The following is a 22,630-nucleotide window of genomic DNA, read 5'->3' as shown; positions in this document are numbered from 1 at the left end:
GCTGACTCTTGGAATGAGCACTGTGAAGACAAGGCAACTTCTTCATCTAATTTGGGGGACACAGATCCTGAAGGAAGGAGATTTGTCAGCGTTTGCAGAGCAGATGGCTGTATATTGATTTGGATGGAACTATTTTCATTTCAAGTCCTCTGCAGCAGCAGGAAAAATGTGATTTCAGTCTCCTAGCTATATTTATATCTGTAACTGGTTGTTAATACAATTCTGGTCAGAGTTTGCAGGATCATTTCTTTTGTTAGGCAGACGGGAGACAGCTTCATCCATTAGTGCTAATCCTATTTCACGGGAAGCTCGATGTTTAAATGTTAGACAGATTTGCTCTCTGATTGACAGTAACTATTGCATCTTTGTCCCCCTCTAAAACTGGAGGATAAGCATGGATAAAGGTGGTGGTATGGCACCTGCTACTGGGTATTTCTGGAAGGAATTGTTTGGGATGCCGAATGAAGTCTGAACAGCTTTTACTTTGTGGTTCCTGACTCTGTACAGCCTGAGATGCCTTGGGTTGCACAAAATGAAGGCTGTTATGTGGGAGAAGTGGAATGGGATTCATTATCTGCCAATGAGTCACCTCTTTTGAAGTCTGTCTAGTCATTGTTTTCACTGGTGAAAGAGAAACATACATGTCAGTTGAAGGCTGTGATCCCATCTAGATTGGCAAAGGACAGCAGAAGGATGGGTGTTCCTGCTGGTTGATCTTAAGGAACACCAAGGGGTGCTGGACTTCTTCATTTTGTCCTTTCTAAAAGCCCTGGGCAAATGGCTCAGTGTAACTCTTGCCAAACGGCAAAGCACAAAGGTATTTTTCCTCAGAACTAAGTTTTAAATGTAGCACTTGAAGTTAAACATGTACTTGTTGTGGACTCTCACAACTTTTTAAATTCCAAAGCAGGCACTGAAAAAAAGTCAGTCAAGTGTTGATTATAACTCAAAATTCCCTGTGGAAGGGGTATGTGGATAATCATTACAAACTACTGTAGGAAAACTAGCCATGGGAGTGCCTATGATCAACAGAATCAATTTTTCTCTTTTACCATGAAAATTATGCTTCCCCTTAAAAGAGAAAGGGAGGAAAATGAGCCAAACCTGACAACTGGCATGACTCATCAGATAATTCTAGTCAGATGGCAATTATACCTTGAGTTGTCATTTTAAGGACAAGAATCTATAGTAGCACATGTTAAACCCAGCTTAGTAACTCCTGTAGCTGAAGCACAATGGTGTTATGTATTCTGAAATGGGTTCATATCCTGGAGAGCTCTGAACTGTAGCTGGAGCTTAGGCTGCCCTTGAAAAAGGCTAAACTTGCACTTGCATAGGGACTAGAGGAGCAAATTGTGCTGCTTTGAAAGAGGAGGATAATAAGAGATCTGCCAGGTTGAAAAAAACAAACGTTCATTCAGAGGCATCACTGAGTAGGCTGACAGAAGGTAGAAGCAGCAGAACTTGTTCAGGAGATGTCTGAATTTGGCAGGGATTTAAAATTCAGTCTAAAATAAAGTTAGTTGCATGCAGGCAGAGAGAATGTTGAGCCTGTACACTCTGTTCAGTGTGAGCACATTATGGGAATAAATGATATTTCCATCTGAAATTCGTCAGAAAGCCTGGGCAAGCTTAATGCTGGAAAATAAGGAGTTTAAAGAAGTTCCCATGAGTTCTTCACTGAATATGAAAGGTATTTGATTGTTACAAGTTTTACCTGCATTTTTATAATTTTCAACTTGCGTTGGTTAAGAAAGCACCTAAAAAACTGGCATATGGCAAAAGTGTGGATGAAATGTGAAATGGTTTTCTTCTCTTTTGGGATATAGTTTCGGTAGCTGAGGACCATTTCAGTCTGTCATACTATTTATAGGATGTGTTGTAAACTGTTACAATTATCTGGAGTATAGAAAGGCAATAATGATAAATGCAGTTCAGTCATAGAAGGATGCTGGAAGGTGTGTGGGTGAGAGAAACAGGAGCTGAGGTTCCCTTGAGATTGGCAGATCCTGGCACGTGTGCTTGCAGCCCAGCCTCCTGTGCGGGCTATGGGGGAGGGCAGTGCCACCACCCAGACTGGGCTCTGGGTGCTCAAGGAGCCTGCAGGGTCCTGCTGCCAGGCTGAGCCACAGGTTTTTCCATCTGCTCAGATCCTAGGCAGGAGCTTGGGGGTGAACAGGAGAGGACAGGACCTCTAGCAAGTTCTGAACTCACACCTGCCTGTTTTTTCAGGTTTGGCAAGATTTTACAGAAAAGAGATGCAGTGTATAATGGTGTAAACCCCATGTTACTGTGCAAGTGAATGGTGAGCCTGCTGTGCCCATGTTGCCCTTGCTGTTCCCAACTGGAAGATGCACTTCTGTTATGGTTTGGGATATAGCACTGTCCAGGGTGTGCTATCCTGGGCTCCATCTGCCCAAAATATGTTTTGCCAGTAGCTGCTAAGAAGTTGCACAAATGTCTGTACTGAAGACTGCATTTGGGTTCTTCTGCTGAATGTTTTATGTTTTCATTATTGTGACTGCAATTATGAATTTTTCCAGAGTAAATGCACAGAATATGAAAATCAAATTTTTGAGGGCATCAAGTAGCTTTTATTTAGAAATCATGTACGATGGAGGAAAAAAAGCAAAAAAGATCTTGAATTCAATTACGGGATGCTTAGCTGAGGCCAAGTGGGAACATGTCATCTAAACTAATAAAACAACCAAAACCCATTATCCTAATTGTCTTACCTAAGTTAGAAGCACTGTAAATTTACTGGGGAGCAGTGGAGAGGAAGATTTATATTCATGATACATCTGAGAACATGGAAAATTAATGTATTTTTTCCTGTTTTTTTTTTTTTTTTTTTTTTAGGTAAGTAACTGAAGGGGACATGAAGAATTGACATTTAAATGGCCAGCATGTTGCAAAAGGTATTTCCATTCAGATTCAATAAGAAATGTGCAAATAATTAATCTGAGTACATATTTTATGAGTATTTTCCTCCTTTTTTCTTTTCTTTTGCTCTATTGAGACTGTCTTGGCAGAGGAATTAATGAACCTGGGTCCAGCTAATTGACTGAAATTATTTTACTTGCTATAAAAGTAGTAATAATAATGGGATGGTGATGATGAATGAAATATTTGTCATTCTTGAAATCTCTTTTTGCACTTGTGACCACTGGAAAGTCTGCTTTACATGCTGATTATAAAGTGATAGATGCATTGCATCTGATTTTTTAGACATGATAGCACTAAGTAACTGTAAGGAAGCAAAACCTGGATTTGATCCCTAAACAGCTCCTTGCTTGGCAGCCAGATGGATATGGAGGTATGTGAAGCCTTATCTTGCATTGGGAAATAATCTACATCTGTAAATATGCTGTGAACAAAATGCTGGAGTTTCTGCTGGTGCCACCCCCACAGAAGCACCAAAGAAAACCCAGCTCTATTTCATTTGCAGTGACTCTCCTGCTGATTTTTTCACATGGCTGATAATTGATTATAATTCTGTGGAATGCTTGTTGTCATGTTGCTCTCTGTGAAATCCCTTAGGAGGGTGGAGGTTGATGGGAGAGCCATGGTTACAGAGAGCAATTCCTGTTAATTCCAATTAGGGATGGTAACGCAAAGCTCTTTGGAAGAATACTCACAGAGGTTAAAGGAAGAGGATTCTGGCTTACAAAAATGTCAGTGTTTCCTAATTATTTCCATTAGAGTGAAAGTTATACTTAATCTTTTTGACAAAAGGGTGCCAAGAGGAAGATAGACCTATTGATTAGGAAATGTCTGGGGACAGATGCAAGTTCTGATTTCAGTGAGGCAGAACAGAGATTTATCCCTGAATTTCCTGCTTCTGAAAAGATTATGGAGTCTAATGGATTGTTATCTGTTCTCCTTCCATCAATTTTGAGTTTAAAATCCCAGACTATATTGGACACAAAAATTAAGTATTCTCTGACAAGATTTTTGGCTGAAAAATGCTGGTTTTGCCTTTTAAAGACACTTCACTGTTGGCTGCATGGAACTACTTTATCTTTCTCTGCCGTTCTTCCTGATTTTCCTTTGTCTGGTCTTGGATTTAGTTGACAAAGAAACGTCAGGGAGAAACAAAGGCTCACCTGTAGCTGAGTTAGTGACCTGAATTAGGGAAAATTTTGGTTTAAGAGCGAATGTGTCCAACTCAAACTTTGTGCTAAATTATTCTGATTTGCATTTTAAATAAGAAGTATTTTGAAAGATGGGGTACAAACATGTTGCAGCCGAGCAAGAAAATAAATCAATTTGTTTCTTTCCTGAAGCTTGCTGCAGTTATACTCTCTCACAGGTCTTTGTGAACAGAAGCACAGATATATCAATGTGCACAAGTTCTGCTTTTTATCAGTGAGTAAGTGCCTTTGTGGGAACTAAAAGGTCTTTTCTATTCCCCAGAGAGTTCCAAAACATCATTTTAGCCTTTGAAAAGAGAAAGTTCTTGGCTGACGTTAAAACAAAATGCTGGTGCTTGTGGCCACTCTGTATTTTTTTTTTTTTTTTTTTGAGGAGCCATACTTTTAAAAAACCCTTCAGTTATGAAGGGGAGGCAAACCTTGCAGAAATTTGGGAATGAAGGAGAAGCCCACAGTGCAGTACAGTCATTGCTTTCTGCACATGGTGTTCTGAGCACCAAGAACCCCTGGTTACTTGGAACTGATAAAAATTTATATAAAATCAGCAGTAACTACTTGTGCACTAGTTTTATATAGCAAGCAACAGTACCAGATCTGGTGCAAGGCTTACTAAGTGCCTCATATATTTGCCAAGTGTAAAATGAGTTCAAGTTGGTCCTGGCTACATTTATGTCCCATGGGCTACACTAGGATACATTGTAGGGAAACAGATATAATGGTATGAGAAGATGGAATTAGAGTGATTTGTTTCAGGCAATTTAGTTTATTACATTTGACATCTTATCAGGTCTCTGAAACATAACTAGAAGCTTTCTCTTGGAAACATGTCATGTCCTGTATATCTTAATGACCATCAGTAGCTGCTGTAATTATCTACCTTCTATCAGAAGCCAGCAGAGACTCTGCTGCTGAGGAATACAAAATTCCTTTATTTTTTTCATGGGAATATGAATATTATGCCTTGGTAAGTTTTCAGAGGTCATCTCAGTAAACCAGGCATTGCTCTGTGGGCTACCTGATCACTATCTCGAGCAATATTGATTCTTGAAGTATAGATTCATTTTTGTTTCTCTGTTTTTAGTTGGTACATTACATTTTAGTCTGTTGAGCCATATGTGCGAGTGTGAGCTGTCAATAAAGGACTTTACCATCTCAGTGTCATGTTGTCACTTAATTCAGATAAAGGCCAAACAACATGCTAGGGTCAGGGATTCACAAAGGTAGGTCAGAATCCTCTAAGCTTCCAGGTTCTCTAGGAATCGTGCCTTACCTTTAACATCACAGTTTCTAGCCTGCATGATCATGGAGGTACCAGTGGAAACATGGACTGTGTCCACACGGATTTCTCAAGAGGTAGGTGTTCTCTTTTTTCCAATGTACTAAGGAGCTGTTAATCAAACTTCTCTGTGTGTGTATCTGTTTTTATATCCCAGATGAAAATGTGTTTATTTGCCTTTGGTGGGTAACAAGTTCTGTGCTATGCAGCAGGGAAATGCTGCTTTGTCTTTTATTCTGCAAACTTTTGATGAAAGGTACTTGTGCATTTTTGGCACCTGGTCTCCCCAGCTTTCCATGGAGCTGGGCTGCAGGACAGGTGTCATCCATCCTTTACTTTTTGGTCTCTGGCTCCTCTGTAAATAGCCACTTTTTTTTTTTTTAGTGGTGATCCTGAACCGGGGAATTGCTCAGCCCCTGATAAAATGCTGAGAGAAGCAGTATTTTTTCCTGGGAAAACTGAGGTGACTGGATTGGGGGGTTTAACATCCAACTTCACCAAAGAACTTACTGGGGGTCTCTTAATATCATTTTTAGTACTGGAGAACCAAAATCTCTGTGAATAGTAACTGACTGGCTGGGATCTGCTGACTGGGAGATATTTATTGTGTCTTATGATTTACATTGTGTGTTTGCTGTGACTTTTTGGTTTTTGAAACATCTGACACATTCTATAGCTTGCCAATATACTACTTATATTGATGCCAGTAAGCATCTGAAAAGCGATTTTATTTTTGTAAGGACAGGTAGTGGTGACATGTAGGTAAAGAAGTTGTCCCAAGAAAGGAAACTTGTTTTTCCAGACACTGAAGAGCTGATCTGTTTACCAAATATTCTTGAGCCTGAGTTGTTGTTTAACCCAAACTGATTCTGAGTCATTGGCTGTTTGATTGTGTCCCACACTCTGGTAGTGGCATTTTTTCCTTTAGGTAACTCCTTTGTCATAGTAATGAAAAAGGCTGTAAGTGGAGGATGTGTGTTTGTGTTAAGATTTTTATTTTTTTAGTGAGCAATGGAAATTTAAGAACTGTTAGAAGGCTCTTATGTTGCAGCTTTATAATATTTTTCTGCTTTAAAAAAATAGATGCAGCACTAAAAGATTTTTTCTTTGCACACATTAAAAGTGAAGCTGCATCCTTATGTGAAATGTCAGAAATGCTTGTATGTGCAAACATATTTTTAAGTTCTCTCTAGATATATAATCATTTATGGTTGTGGCTCTTGTCTGCCTGTTTGGATTTTCTAAGGAACAGATATCTATATCTGGAAAAAAAAGCAGGATTGCATTTCACATTAAGTGGTGTTTTTGTTGGCAGCCTAAGAGGACATGAAAATTTAAATGGGCATAATGAATAAATTACCCTTTGACTTTAGGCTGTTCCTTCAAAACAAGAGTGGAATGGTGTGTGGTACGTTTGCACTGCTTTTTGCCTTTGTGTATTTCTTTGTAAGGGGCTCTGTGATTTTCTCAGTGATTAATTTAATCCATCATGATCTCCCCTGTACTACAAAAAATGAGGAAAAGCTTTATTTTTATGGCAACCAAAATGAGCAGAGAGAAATCAGGATTGTTTACTTTTTGCCTTCTTGAGATCTGTGAGTACAAAATGGGAGAAATTCCAGAGTCTCTATGAAGACCTGAAACAATTTCAGGTTTGCTATTGATTTTCCCATGGAATGAGCTCAGATGCTGGGACAATTAGCAGCTGAGCTGAATCCAGCTGAGGACAGCCTCTGCTCCAGCAGCAATTGAAGCTAATGGGCTGTGAAGGCAGGAGGATAATTCCAGTGTCCAGCACCAGTGTGCAGCTAGAGCCGCACCAGAAGGAGCCGAGGGCTGAACGCCGCTCGCTCGCTGACTCAGAACTCGCTGCTCCACAGGCTTGTGTAGCCAGGCTTGAAAACTGCTTCCACTTTAGTGCCTGGGAAGGAAATGAGGGTGGAAAGCAGCTTTTGCTCAGAGCAGTTATGGTTTAAGAAGCAGATTGTGTGTGGCTCTTTGGTGGCTTGTTCTCTTCTGATTGGGATTTTTTCCTTTTCTTTTTCTCTGGGCATGAAAATAGAAGGAAGAAGTCACTTAAAATAGGCTAAAATCTCCCAAGGTGACTTTGTTTAAAAAAGAACCCAGAGTCTAAATCCTGACAAAGTGTCTCACATGGTCCTGAGCTTTCCCACAGCCTGTTTTCCAGACAAAAAGTAAAACCTGACGTGTGAAGTGTTGACTGCAAAGAGCAACAGGTTGGCTGCCAAATTTTTTTAGTCTATATTAGCCTTTCTGCCAAAATCTTATTTATTTTCTTTTACCACAAGCATGGCAGACAAAAGGACTTTGTTTTTCCAGTGAGAGAATGGGTAGTTTTTTATCAGCCAGACAAATTTCTTACATTCTGTTTATAAACATTTGTTGAGAAAACATTTTATTCTGATGCAGCATTTGCAGTTTCTTTATTGTGCCAGAAGAGATGAAAATGTAGGCCTGGCCACTTTGCAGAGCTGCTTTTAAAGATATTCTCCTGATTTTAATGTTTCAGACAATCTCAGATAAGACACAATGCAGAATATTGTTGCTTTTGCTTTTCTCCATCCGTGTTCCAGTGCTATTTCTGGCACAGGTAGAGGTTGAAGATGGGCCAAGGTACACATCCTTGCCAGGGTTTCAAACAGCACCAAAGATTTGGGAGTGTCAAATGTCATCCTTTTGAGCCTGTGCCTGCTTCTAAGTGTGTTTGTGCACGGCAGAATTTTCACTCTTAAGTCTTTAAGTGCCTCTTAAAAATGTACATCTAATCTTGTGGCAGTCTGAGTGTTTCATGCATGCTCTGCTCTCTCTGAAGATTAGTTTCATTGGCTCCATTTCAGGAGTCAATGAGAAATCCATTGGAAGTGAGATTTGTGTTGAATACAAGTGTTAATGGTAGAAAGTTTTCCACAGACACCATTGAGGGCAAATGAGGTCAATCTCATCACTCTTTTTGCTGTAATGGATAGGCCTGGGTTTTTTTCCTTCCTAAAGTATCAGTGGCATGTAGTTAATACATCTGTTCTCATAAATCATTTGCTTCTTTAAGCTATTCTACAATGGCATGAAATAATAATTAAAACATTATAATACCCCAAATTTTTCTATTAAAAGTGAACCAAAGTCTTACCTCCAGTTATACCTTAGGTTAGGAATTCAAAGCTTTTCATGAACTGTCCAGGTAAGCCTTTTGTGTACTCCTCCACCAAATCCATTGTCCTGGTTTCTCTGGGAAGGAGGAGAAGGGCTGGTGTGTATTGTATATATTTAAAAAACACTGTAAACCTGCTCTGTAGTTGTCACAGCCACCAATGTCTCTAACACCTCTAGTAAGAACCCTGCATGGCTGCAGAGGTGGGAACCCAAAGGTAGAGGAAGGGAATTTGATTTCCTTTCTGTGCTTGAGCCTTTCAGCTGAAGAAGCTGGTGGAAGCTGGGCTGCTTTGCTGCCTGCTCTTGTTTTGATCAGGCTGTAGCATCACAGCAGTTTGTCTCATGAATCTGTAGCCATGAGAACAAATTAGTATCTGCTGTAATGGTAATTATGTTAACTGAAATGGTCACAAAATGATAGGGAGGAAGCTGCATGTATCAAAGCTGTGCAATCAGTATTCTCCCCAAACATTTCTAATGAAAAGAAAATATCAGTGTGTGCGTGTGTGTATATCTGCATGTGAGTGGGTGTAGAGGGTGTAAGTGTATGTTAAATAAAACAAAGTCCATATTCATGATTTGAGATTAGCAAATGCTAATGAACTAAGAAATTCTCTGAGGGGAGTCAGCTGATGTAGCTGAGTTAAAAACTCAAGGCCCTTGGATAAAACCCTGCCTGGGTAGATAATAGACACTTTCTGCTACATTTAGCTTTTTCTCCTTAGACATAAACAGCCATTTTTTAGATGGGCATTTGGTACAGACTCTAAAGAGTCTGTTTGCAGTTTGTTGTAGAAGAGATTTTTAATCAAATGCAAATTGTGGACTGAAATCAGAACTGCTCAGCAGGGCCTTTGGAATGCTGTAAAGCTGAGGTTGGTGGTTATGGAATTTCAGAGAGCCTTCAGCTGCACCTTCTGACTGAGGACTTCCTTGGGGGTAAATGTGAGGCAAAGTGCAGTGGAAGGGGCTGCTGGGATCCACATTTAATACCTGTTCAAGAACAGCAGTTCATGGTTTCTGGACTGATCCACTAGTCTTCCAAAAGCTGAAATGTATTAGCAGCTGGAAAACCTGAATTTTGCTCAAGAATTTGAAAAATACTGAAGCAAGACAGTGTTGTGGGATCCTCTATAAATAATAGTCAAGGTTGGACACATATTCTAAAATGTATCAGAAACAGAACAGAGACTTCCCAAGGAAGGCCTGCACTGTCCAGCAGAACACTGGGGGTGTTTGCAGGGGAGGAAGAGAGGATCCTCCTGTTAAGAAAAAGGTTAATAATGTTTATTTATATCCTCCTGTTAGGAAAGTTAGCTGGGAGCTGTCACTTACTCCATATCTTCTCATAACTCTGCACCAATTTTTCTGGCTGAATATTGAGCTCTATGGTGGCCAAAATATTATGTAACACTTCATTCTCAATCCTCTTTCAATGTTGTTGAATGCTGTTTTAAAGATTACTTTGGTGATAGTATTGAAACCATAAATATGCCATTAATTATTGACCTCTTGCCTGCTTTGTTCTTCAGACAGGCTGAAAACCTGCAATGAAATAAATTTTGTCTGGCCATTCAGATCCAAACCACATTTATCATGCATAAAAGCTGCATTTCAGGATCAGACCTGAGGGTCTGTTTCTCAGTGTTATCTCCTCAACAATATCCACAGCCTGGTTCTTGGGGAAGAACAGCAACAGGGGGAGCATATCTGATACTTGCCCTAAATAATCTCCTGGCCTCCAGCTGGTATTGTCTCATGATGTCCTGAGCTGGGTATTGCCTCTGTGATTTAATCACCCTCAGTGGTTTTCTCTTTCACTAATTTGTCCCTCCTTGAGGTGAGATAACTCCTTACCCTGGGAAAATTCCTGCCACCACCTGTTCTGGCCACTGGGCTGGGAGATGCGAAGTCTGCTCTCCTAAAATATAGGATGTGTTCTTAGGTTAAGGGAGAAGAAACACAAAGCTTAAAGAGGAGAGTAATCATATTACAGAATATGAATAGTTATTGCTGCAGCTGAAATATTATTTTGACTGCAGGCATATGGTCAAGAACAAACCCAAAGCATTTTAAAAAGAGAGTACTATGTACCAAAGACAGGAATCCTTATCCAAATGACGAAGCATTTTTGTCTTGGCAGTGTTTGACTGTTTGTCTTGTCAGTTCTCTTGTTCTCCTAAGTATGGCTTTATTTATAAAATATTAGATTTCCAAAGGAAGCCATCAGGAAATGAATAACTGTAGTCACAGCTGGGTTTAAAAAGGGAGGATAAAATAGGAAGCTCCATCCATTTTGTGTGCTGAGTGATGCAGGACTTTTGTAAAAAAACTGCTATTGATTTCATAACACAAGACTTTAATGTACTTGATTTTCTTTTTTTTTTCTTTTTTTTTTTTTTTTTTTTTTTTTTTTGGCATTACTTGTTGTTTCTGTCTTTCATTTCAGATGTTGCAGATGATTTTTTCCCACTATTTTTGGGCACCTTCCTGATTTTAAAGTAGCTTTGTTAAAGTACAGAAACTTAGAAAATTAATAAAAAATGGGGGATTTGGCCTTATTCCATGGAGTCAGTTCCCTTTGGGTAGGTCCCTGGTGAGGCCGGGCTGCTCAGTAGAACATTCCATCCTATTTCCCTCCTCACAGTACACCCAGGAACACCAGGACACATCTGGGCTTTAGGATACTGTAGCATTTAATGTAAACTGGGGTTATAGAGGCCTGTGACTTGTTCAGTTTTGGATGAATTCTCTTGGGCATAGCACAAAACCTATTTATCCCTGATATGGCAGCCAGATTTTTAAGGCTGTGCTCCAAAGCATGAATATTCTACAAGTTTTCAGTGAAAGGGTGATGAGAATTTTCTTAAAATAAGCTGTTCTGCACATGCAGCTTTTTTATAAGCGTAGTCTCTCAGCCTGAGATAGATGCCAAGCACTGGGAGGGTTTTAAATTTGGTATAAGAAGCACAATGCCTGATGCTGTAAGTCACTGGACAGTCTGCAAGTGTTGCTGTTTGCACCACAGCAGTACCAATTGCTGGTCTAAGAATTTATTCTGGTTTGTCCAGTCCCTAGTCAGGGACTTCTAAGAAAATGTTTTTCTGTTCTTTAAACAATTTCTACTTTAATTGCCGGTGGGTGGAATTATGAAAATGCAGAGAGCTGAATTGATGTTGGAGTAGTTCAGCACATCATAGTATTAAATTGCTGTTAAAATAAATACTGCCAAAAGCATCTGTATTTTAAGAGGAATTGAATTTGAGTCATAAGTGACAGTATCTTTGCTTTAAATACAAGTCCAGATATTTAAGTAGCATAGTGATTCTTCCATCACTTAGTATTCCTTTAAAACTCATGCTACCTGTCTTTGGGATATTCTCTCAAAGCTGAGCTGCTCTCTCCAAACATTATATGTATCAGTTAGGGGGTTATTTTGGTTACATCGTTGGGATAGAATCAGCTTGAAAATTAGGGCTTTTCAAGGTTTGGGGGGTGTGTGGTTGATGATTGTTAAGCTTATTTTCGGCTCTATGACTGTTTTCATGACCTGTCAGTCACTTATAACATATTAAGAGCTGTGGACACAAAGAATTAAGAAAAACAGTAGTTAGGAGTTATTAATCTTTATTTTTTCTTAAACCAAATGTCCTTTGTACCTGTCTTTAAACAAAATAAAAAAGCTTAATTAGTTTGTGCTGTTTAATGTACTTTATACTTGCCAACCACCAAAGAACAAACTCTTATTCCTCATTTCCCTCACCTAAAGTCCCATATTCATGTAGTTATAGTGTGTAAGAAGCAGTTAAGGCCCAAAGGATGCCCAAATTGCAGTTTCCAGGGGAAGCAGGGTTATTTCAACGGGACTGAAGGGCAGCATTTCTCTGACAAAGGCCAGTGTTCTGGAATGAAGGTTAAATGGCAATGGTGGTGCCCTGCCAGCCTCCTGGAGAGTGGGGGCCATGTACTCTTGTCACTAAGCCAGGCAACAAGCCAGGGCAAGAAATAACATTGAAATAATTTTCTTTCTCTGTGAACCAGTCAGGAAGCTGTAGCTGGGACAGCAGTGAAGCAAAGTTATTTAAAAACACTGATAATGAAGACATTTTAAGTGTTGATTGCTCTGTTATGTAGCTTACCCTGTAACATTGTTTTAAAAGAATAGCCAATACGTAGTTAACAGTTTATTTCCTGTTACACTTGAATTGCTTCTTTTTGCTCAGTAATAAAAAGTGATTAGTATTTAAGCAAAGTAGACTCTTACATTCAGAAAGTGTCTAGTAATAATTTTATTAATTGCTGCTGAGGGGATCATTGTGCCATGATTTATTTTTTTTTAATTCCTTAATCTCAGTGGAAGAAGAGTGTTTATCAGACAATTTCTATGCTAAAACTCCTGAAATTATAGCTCCTGAGAGAGATTTCTTTACTATTTTGGCAGAATATGAGTACCTTATGGTGGCGTTTTTTTATATGTTCATTTTCCCTCTGCTGCTTGTTCTGTGTGTCTTTTCATGGCATTTAAAGGGTCAGTTGATAAAATCTTTGTTTAATGACTGCTCTCAGGTACATGAGGCAGCTTCACATGATGCACTGGAATGTTAAATAATTTGAAATCCCAGTTTGGTTCTCTTTGCTGCTTGGGTAACTTTGGATGATCTATATAAGTCGGGAAAGCTTTTTAGGATGTCAGATAGCTTGACTATTTCAATTTGCTTCATTCTCTTGGTATTATAAAGCCTGATCTTTTGCAGTGCTGGAGAAAATGATGAGTCTAGCAAGAAGTTTGCTCCTAGGATCCGTTTAGTGGTGGGTGAGCAGCGACCAAATCCGAGGCTGTATTTATAGCTTGATGTTTGCCCCGCTCCCCAGCCAGCAGTACAGGCCAGGAATAACAAAATTATTATAAATATAATTATTTTATATATAACCAAATCATTTCTAGTCAGCATGGTTCTGTGGGCTTTAATTTTGTGTGGCTTATTAGGGCAGATTGGGGTAGTTTCAAACCCTGAAGGGCTGGCACTGGTGTTCAGCTGTGGGCAGTGTCTTGGTGCAGGTACTGTTGCTTGCTGGGCTCCAGCAGGGAAAGGCAGGGCAGGAAAAAATCTGTTGTACTGCCATGGTCATGCTAAGAAATGTGTTTATTTCAAGAGATTTGAAAGCAGGAAAATCCATGCAGAGCTTGAAGGTAATAATAATGCCAAGTCAAATTTGAGAAAAATTGCTTTCTGTGATGCAGGAAGATCAGTCATTGCTTCTCATGTTAAATGTGGCAACTTGGGAATATTGCACATGTGACACCAGTGAAATTTTTTCCCTCCTCGTTGTTTCATCCTGTTTTATTTGTCTCCGTCAGAAATGTGGGGGAATAAGTCCAATCCTATTTGCCTTAAAATCTCTTATCAAGGCAGTGTGTGCCTGCTTCACCTCCCTTTGGCCGAAAGAGGGAGGTCTCTGCCTTCCTCAGTGCCTCCTACATGCTTATAATGGAAAAGAGCATTTCAGAGAATCCCTATGCATTTGGGAAGTCTCTACAAACCTGTATGGAATGGCTCTTTCTGACTGAAACTTAAAGGCTTGGCTACAAACTTGGCATGAGCCGGATTTCTCTGTGGTTACCTGGTTAACAGTCAAGTGCTACACCCAAGTATTCTTAATCTTGGAAAGAGTAGGAGGAAGTTTTCCATACAGGGGAATATTATTGTATAAAATGTAATGACACTTTTCCACTCTAGCTTTAAGATAAGTGCTTATAATTTAGCTTTTTAGCTGGAGGAGGTACATAGGTTTATAATAACTTTTTATGGACAAGCTACACAACCCCCCTGTTCCCTGTAATTTTCTGATAGATGCAAGGAGCCACGTAGGCAGCACACTGAAGTGCTTGTGGAAGTCTTGGAATTATGTCACCTACCTGAGGAGAAGTGGAGACTTTTTACATCTGCTTTTACCCAGGAGTGATGCAGCTGTAAGAAATGACACCCATATCATGCTGGGTTTTCAGCGGAGGTACACAGCTCACACACAGGGTGTGTGCGGTGGTGAGAGCGAGCATTAATTGGGAATCAAGTATCTATGGATTTAGAGGAATAAAGGGGATGAAGTGTATGGGGGCTTGGGTCTGGTGCTCTATTGCCACCTTCTGCTCATCCATCTTGCCACTGTGCTCGTGATGCAGCATGTGTTGCACCTGGGAACTTGCATTAGGCATGACATTTGATTTTTGTGTTTGAGGGAAGCTGTGCCAAAAGAAAATGTCAGTTTCTCTTCTGGATTCCTGAATGCAAAGCCCTGCTGAGATAAGGCAAGGAAAATATCTTCCATAGCAAAATGAATGATAGTTTTCATCAATTTAAAAACTAACATGTAAGCCTTTTCTCTGGCACAGGGCAGCTCAGTCTGATTTCCATTACCTTAAAAGCTCACAAATCACAAACTGAAGCATCAATATTTGCTTATTGCATTGTGAATTGCAGAATCTGGGAGTAATTTTTAGCCTTTGGATGCTTTAATAGGGAATAGAAGCAATTGTAGAATCAGAATTGATTACTTAAAGTGCATTGATTTGTTCTGAAGATTTCTACTTGGTGGTCTCTGGGAAGTGTTCCCCTGAATGTTTACCCTTTTGGCATTTATGACTTATTCCATCGCCTAAACACTGACTTTACAGCCTACTGTTCCACTAGAAACTCAGGAAGAGAGAAATAGAAAATATCAGCTCCCTTGTGATGCTGCTGGTAAAACTCTGTCCATTTTAAAATGCTGGACATAACGTGCTGTTTAAATGATAGCTGAAAGGCATATTCATTCTCTAGTAAAATTCAGGGTACAGAGGGAGCAGAGGAAACTTGATGATGTTCCTAACAGGTAATTTTAGCCAGAAGAACTGGATAGGAAGGGAATCAGCCTTGAAACTTGCCAGACTGAGATCCACAGAAGGAAGCAGGTGTATCATCATACACTTGTTGTTTCTTCTTCTTCCCCTCTTTCTTAGAAGCTATAAATGACAGGTTCCTTTTGTCTGCTCAACACTAACACTTGTCTGCAGTTCATGAGGATAGAGAACTTGAAGTCAGAGTTGTGGGACAAATAAGTCCAGCCAGCTATCAGGGAGTATGTGATATAGGGCAGAATGGCAGATTCCCAAATGCATTGTGTTTTACCTTTGTTTATAAATAGTGCAAAATAACACAATCAGAAATTGTGATTACACATCCACTTGTTGGAGTTATTGTATTAGTTTTCATACTATGACAGTAGCATTTTTTTCAGGAGTTCCTCCTTTAGTTTTCATTGTTTTCCTTCTTGGGAAATTTAAGTTTGGCATTTCTTGGATGTCAACTTCTATTGTTTTATTTTGATTTATAGTTCACTAGATAACAGCCTCATCAGCATCTAGTTGGTAATTTGAAATGATCTTCTTAAGGCATAAGAATTGCAAATTGGATTGAGGCCAGTGTAAAATAACTAGGGGATCACAAAGTGTCATTTCAAATTTTGTCACTATCTGTATTTTAGTACCTTTAAAAAATTCTGTTGTTTTCCAGCTTAGTATCAATAAATGTATTTAAAACTTTGATCTGACTTGCAACTATTCTTCAGTAAGTGGTTGTTGCAGAGTGTAATGATATCTTGACATTTAGTCAAGCTTTGACATTTTCTGTTAGAGCATATTAAACCTTCCTTCGTGCAGGTGCATTTCAATAGAGCACAGCATGACAGAGGGTCACCTTTGCTTCTGATGTAACGTCTGCCTTTTAGGCAAGAAAATAGCAGGATGGAACTTGGTCTCTGTCTGGAGCTACAGCACGTGTCAGATGCTTCCAGGGACTGGAACTCCCAAATGCCCTGTTACTTTTTGGGTTTTGTGTAACACTAGCTTTGTTGCACTCCAACGGAGCCAGTGCAATTCAGCAGAAGCAGGAGAGTTTGTTAGTTATTGTCTGCTTGATGTGTTGTGGTGATTTCTGTGGGCACATTGATGTCAAGTTGTTTCATCCAAGTTGTCAGAAAACTGCATTGAGGCCTCCTGTCTTTGATTGTCTGCTTGGGCACTTCCACAGGGCGTATCTGAGTGATTCTGGAAAACTTCCTTGTGATTATCTAGGCAGAACAAATGGGGATTTCAAGTTGCAGAATCTTTTTGCATCATATGAAAAAAACCAAACCTGTACATAATGAAATTCTGCTAACTACTTTGGGAAAAAGTTTTTGTCGAGGAAGTAGAGGAGATAGAGCATCAAAAGCTCATCAGTACTTTGGCTGTTTCTGGGAACCTGAGTGCTAGCTGATGTATAGAAAATTTGCATATAACTTGTCTGTCTCAATGTGTGGGGCATTCTTTTGTATTGAATTTGCTGTACAGATGCACAGAACTGGATTCTGCTGTTTTGTTTCCATAAGGAGCTGGTGGGGATGGTTTTTCCCCTCTTTATGTCATAGAGGCTGATCCCAGCTGCAATTTTGTGCATGGAGAAATCAAAGGTCAGACGAGGGCATGGTCTGTTTTTGCCAAAGAAGTGTCTGTGATCTGCAGAACAAGATGGTGGCTTATAATGGGAACTGGAGTGAGGAGCTGGCTGCTCAGTGTCCTGATAGGCAACAAAGGAAAAAGCAGACAAGTGGAGGATTTAGCAAGTTCAGGGGCTGAACTTGCCTGGAACTTTAGACTGAGTGTCTTAATCCAATTGCTGTGCAGATTCTTAGGGTTAAAATTGAAGAAGGATGTTCAAATGGCCTGCTGAGATTAAATTAATCACTGTTGATGTTCAGATGGATTTAAACTGCAAGGATTTAAGCCTGCCTGGAGCTCTGTGTGTAGCTCTGCCTTCCCTCTGGTTTCCTTCAGGACACACTCTACCCCGAGCACTGTAGCAGCAGCAGTCACATGTGTTGTTCCTGTGCTAGTTTACACTGGATGATGCTCTTGCACTGAGGCTTGGAAAAGATGGGGTTTTTCTTGGTTTGGCTAATAATGTTACCTTCTAGTCTATCCAACAGAATAGAAATGTCCTCAGGATACTGGTCAGGGATAGAAGCCTGTTAGGTTGAATCAAGGTCCTTGTGGAGTGAGGGAGAGAGCTGTTGTGTATCAGCTGCCGAATGGAACATCTGCTTGGAGTTTTTGGATCAGCTGGGGCTAAAATGCAGCAAGTTTTCACCATTTATCCAGGTTTTATTTCAGTGAGCACTGAGGTAACATTTCCCTTCAGTGGAAATGGTGGAATGTCTTTTGCTGCTGATAAGAAACACTGCCAGAAAGCTTTAAAGGACTGTGTGTGTCTGATGGGGGAAGCTCTGGCAGTGGAGGAGTTTGAACTGCACCTCAGGTCTTGTCACATGTGCACCAGGTTCCTCAACAAGTCATGGTTGTGTTGGGAGTTAAATGGCCATTCCTGCCCAGGCTGTGTCCTTCAGTCTCCTCCTGTGCTTGACTCTTCTGGAGCTATTTGCAAGTGCAGGGAAGAACAGGCTTCCTTCAGTCATCTTTGGACAAAACAAGCTGTGACAAGTGGGTAGATGCATTAGAGCTGTGTTTGACTTAGGAGCATGGAGCTGGGAATTGAATTAATCAAGGAAAAGGGAGAAACACCAGAAATGGAGGAGGGGAAAAAAGGTAGGAATGGGGTGAGGAAGAGTGAGGCAAGATAAGAGAAAACAAAGGAATAAAAAAGGTGTAGGAAAAGGTTGACCAAGGTTTGTCCTGCTTGCCAGTGCATTGTGGCAGGAGTTGAAGGTGCCTGGGATAACTGTGTACCATATCCTTACATAAAAGGCAAAGGCAAATTTACACTTTGGAATAATTTAAGATTTGCTGTGGTATTGGAATCTTTTCCCAAGCTTTAGAATGTTCCCTCAGGTGAAGGTCAGTGCATCCTGGTTAAGTGATAAACAGTAAACTTCCAACTTAATCTGTATCTTTGGGAAATGTGCTTTATGGATAATGAATGAAAGAAGGTCAGCAGGAAAGTGACCATGGCAACTCAGCTGCCATCAGCTGTTAGAACACAAACCTATTCCCTGGTGTTTTAGCACGAGCACTCTTCATTCTGTGTGAGGGAAGGTCAAGGAAATGGCTCCCCAGCTTCACAGATGTGACTCCTGACTTGATTGGCAGTGTGGAAAATCATGTTGCAAGCTCTTCTGGGCAAGTAGAGAAATCCATTAGGAGACCCTGTGTGTAATGGGGCTGTGTACAAGTGCTCATCTTTTTATTGTGTCCCAGTGGCCATTCTATGTCTATAGCTGTGAGTTTGGCATTCTTTCCAGATGTTCAGGTACCACAGCTAATGGCCAGTATTAGCCTCTGTTAGAAATAAGTCCGTGTTTGCTCTTGTACAGATCCAGTGTCTCTTCAGCCACAGAGCTGGCATGTTCTAGCGCAACATTCCAGGCCCTAGGTGGATTCCCAGCTGTCAAAAGCACTGATAATGAGTCTGCAGGATCTGCTGAGGGCAGGGGAAGAATGGAGCTCCATGATTTCATTGCTCTTTTTACTCACAGAGAGCACGTGCTTTATAACCTCCTCTCATCGATACTAATGCCTGTGGAATCCCTTTGCTGCATTAAACCCCAGCCAGCTGAGGAATGTCCCTTTGAGGCTGCAGTAGCTCAATTCACAGCCTGGCATTAAGCTGTACATAGTTTCAGGGGTCATAATCCCAGCATATCTCTGCTTTTCAATTTCTGTGCAGTTCTAGTCTTTAATTGAAAAGGAAATGTTTTATCCTTAATTGTATTATTGCTCCTTCTTTCCTGTCCAAATCTCCTGCTGTTCTTTCTTAAGTGTCAGCTTTTAGAATTGAAAATGCTGGACTTTTCATTCCAGTAAGTGAATTTGTAATGATCTTGTGGTTGTTCCTTACATGATAACTTCAGTTGTGTAAGCCAGGAACATTGTTTTCTGGGAAGTTGATGGCTTCCCATTCCGTTCTCTCTGCACCATCACTCAAATAGGTGTAAGGAATCTGGTGAGATGATGTCTTACCTTGTTCTGTGGAGCCTTTTCCACAAAAAATATGGGGTCTGCTCCCACTCTGTTTAAGTTGGTAGTAAATCTGTGATAACCCAAGAATGTATATGGCCAGTGACACTCTGTTAACAAACAACTTTGTGGTATGAAGTGATGCCATCCAAGAATGGCATCTTTTCCCTTGCTTTTTAAATTATGAATAGGCAGTACTGCTGGATTTGAAAGGAAATTTCTGTGAATTTATTTAATTAAAGATACCGGAGGCTTACAGAAATGCAAAACATTTTATATATGTTAATTTGTAATTAATTAATTATTAATGAAGTACTTATATTAACAAACCACAACTTCATAATTTTTTAATAGGATTTATGTTATTGGAGGCTTATGAATTTCTGGGTAAACCTTATGGTCAGGAGCTTGCTTGCTTGCTTTCATATCTTTATTACATTAATTTTCCTCTAATAAAGATTTTTCTTCCCCTCTCCTTTGGTAGCATCTCAAGTCCTTCTGGGTAAGCCAAGATCTGCTTATTTGGGTTATTTGAGAGCAATGTAGGCCTCATTTTTCTTGGTTGCTGGTTGGGAGGGAGCAGGAGATGGCTGAGTCATTTTTCAAGAGGAGTCATTTTGTGTATACACTGATCCTTTATGTTGCTGTCAGACATTTGATAGAAGAATTGACTCATAATATTTTGCACTATTAAGGCTCCTGACACATTTTAGAAACATTATCTTAGTGTTGTTGAAAGCTGCCTGCCAGCCAGTCCAGTTAGCAGGTCTGTATAGAATTAGCATATTGGGTGAAAATACAATAACTTTAATCTGTTAGAATTAGTTTCACCACAGCAGTGATGCCAGTCTTTTTTTCTCTATACTCGCACAAATCTAAAATTTGAATGTGTGTGTTTTTTCCCATTTTCTCAATAACATATGACCTGACATGGCTGCAAATTATGGATCAGCGAATCATTTGGTTTGCATTTCAGAAGAGTTTCACTAGTCATGTTTTACATGGGTAAGATTTGCACACAGCTAAGAGTAATGTCCTAAACCCAGATATTATTTGCTTTCTGGTTGTGCAGAGGGGATCCTCTGAGGAGAAATATTTTTAAGGTGCTGGAATTCATTTTTCCTTTTCACTGTTTTGTCAGGCTAGATGTAGATCTCTGAAAATTGTGAACATGTGGCCATAGGAATGACTTTTTTTGCCTTAATTATATTTTTGAAAGGTGTAAGTGCATTTATGAGAAAGTATCAGTGGTGATCAATATTTGCCAAGAAGAAAAACACATGCTTTTTTTTCTGTGGCAGCTGAGCTGAAGTCAGTGCTGACGTTCTTGTTTACAGCATGTCATCCTAGAAACAGACTATTAAGAAGATTCCTTGTTTTCTTTCAAGACATTTGAGGTGTTAATTGTCATGTACTCCTGATTTTCTTGTCTTGAGATAATGGAATTTAATCCTAACATGAGGCTATGGCAAATACAACCCTGAGATGCTAATGATGCCATATTCTGTCATTACTGCTTGGAAAATTATCTGCAGAGTTGTCCCTGACCAGAGAAGTCTGATGTATCTGTTGTTTTGAAGAGTGACTATTTTTGTTACGTTCTTCTTCAATTTTTCTTTTTGCTTTAGATTTGTGTTTTCCAGCTCCCCTCGGTTTGGATGTGAGACGTGCTTGGTGGGAGGAGGCAATGAGAGGAGACAATGGCATCTGCGTTCCTTGCTAATTTTAACCTCCAGCTATCTTCCCTCTCAGGATGCTCCGTGCACACAGCAGAGCTCGTGGGCGAATAGGGAGCAAATGATTTTCCCCAAGCAAACTAATTATATGCCAGACAGAAGCGATGGTGCCAAAATGACTGATCTCTCTCCAAAATCATTCCAGAAGCTTTTTTCCAGCTTCCAAGGCAGAGTAGGAGTCTCATAGGTAGTAGCTGTGTTAATGGAAGCTCTGGCAGAATCCAAATAAGTATGACAGGCCTGAGCCTTTAGTGGGTGTGTGCTGTGTTAGCACTGCAGTTCATTACTTGAGATTGCATGTTCTGTGGTACTCATTCCACACACCACGTTCCTAAATTAGATGTGCATTTTGAGACAAGCAGATAAAAGCAGGAATCGGTTCTAGGACTCTCATACCTCTGTTTGTAAGTGCTCTGGGTATGTAAGTCATTATAGCTGAGGAGGACAATTTTCAGTAACAATTTGCTTGATGAATGAGCCTCCTTTCTTGATTGCAGATTGTCTGCAAACAGATTGCAATTTTAAGAAACTTGTTTGTTATTAATCATAATTTTGTGTGTAATAATCCCCCCTGCTCCCGTGAAAATTGCTGTTGATAGTGAGATTTACTTTGTGGTCCTGGGAGGATGCTGAGAGCAACTCCTCAAAATATTGAGTCCATGATAATCCAACAGCAAATGTGGGGAACACAGTTGGAGCAGAATCATACAGAAGTCATGGTGGGGATGTTTGCATGTAATTTTTTTCATTATTTGTTCAGCTGTAACAGTGAGGGAAAACTGACACCGTCTAATAGCTGTCCTAATAGGCAGTGTAAAATGAGCCTGAGGGGCTCTGGGGAGCCGCAGCAGCCGGATCCTGTGTCTGGGATCACCTCCACAGCTCACAGTAATTGACAAGCCCTGCACAAGCCCTGCTCCCTGCACAGACCCAGCAGAGCAAGGCCCTGGACTCTGAGCTGTGTTTTCATGCAGGGCTTGGTTCTTCTCCGAGTTCCCTGGGGGAAGTGCTGCTCAAACAGCACACAAAGCTGTATGATGCCACTTCTACTGCGCCTGCTGTTATGTTCCTAAAAATGTTCTGTACTTCTTGGGTATTGGTATAGTGTCCTTTCTTCTTAGCCAGCTCTCCACAGGCGCTGTGATTCTATTTTGCTGCTTTCCAGACAGAACAGGACCAGTGTCTTTTCTGTTCCATTTGTTTGGTGGGGCTGGGAGAAAATGCCTGTGATTAGGGTCAGCTGAACAGCCTGGAAGGTTTCTGTTTACTGGGACAGCAGATAGCTCTGGTACAAGCTTCCAGGCTG

At 40.2% G+C, this 22,630-nt stretch overlaps 1 protein-coding gene across 2 annotated transcripts in view; it reads left to right on the top strand.

The window, feature by feature from the left end:
* ANK2 (ankyrin 2) overlaps window positions 1-22,630 on the top strand; it is a 274,320-nt gene that overhangs the window by 38,346 nt on the left and 213,344 nt on the right. The window contains exon 2 of one of the 2 annotated variants that reach the window (XM_058023868.1): window positions 2,860-2,918. The exons of the other annotated variant lie outside the window; for it this stretch is intronic. Coding sequence (XP_057879851.1) covers window positions 2,898-2,918 — 21 coding nt within the window. The 5' untranslated portion in view covers window positions 2,860-2,897. The remainder of the gene's footprint in view (window positions 1-2,859; window positions 2,919-22,630) is intronic. 2 annotated transcript variants of the gene reach the window in all.

Source organism: Melospiza georgiana, chromosome 5 (assembly GCF_028018845.1).
Source record: "Melospiza georgiana isolate bMelGeo1 chromosome 5, bMelGeo1.pri, whole genome shotgun sequence".
Classification (NCBI taxonomy): domain Eukaryota; kingdom Metazoa; phylum Chordata; class Aves; order Passeriformes; family Passerellidae; genus Melospiza; species Melospiza georgiana.
The sequence above is the reverse complement of the archived record's forward strand: the minus strand, read 5'-3'. Positions and strand labels throughout refer to the sequence as shown.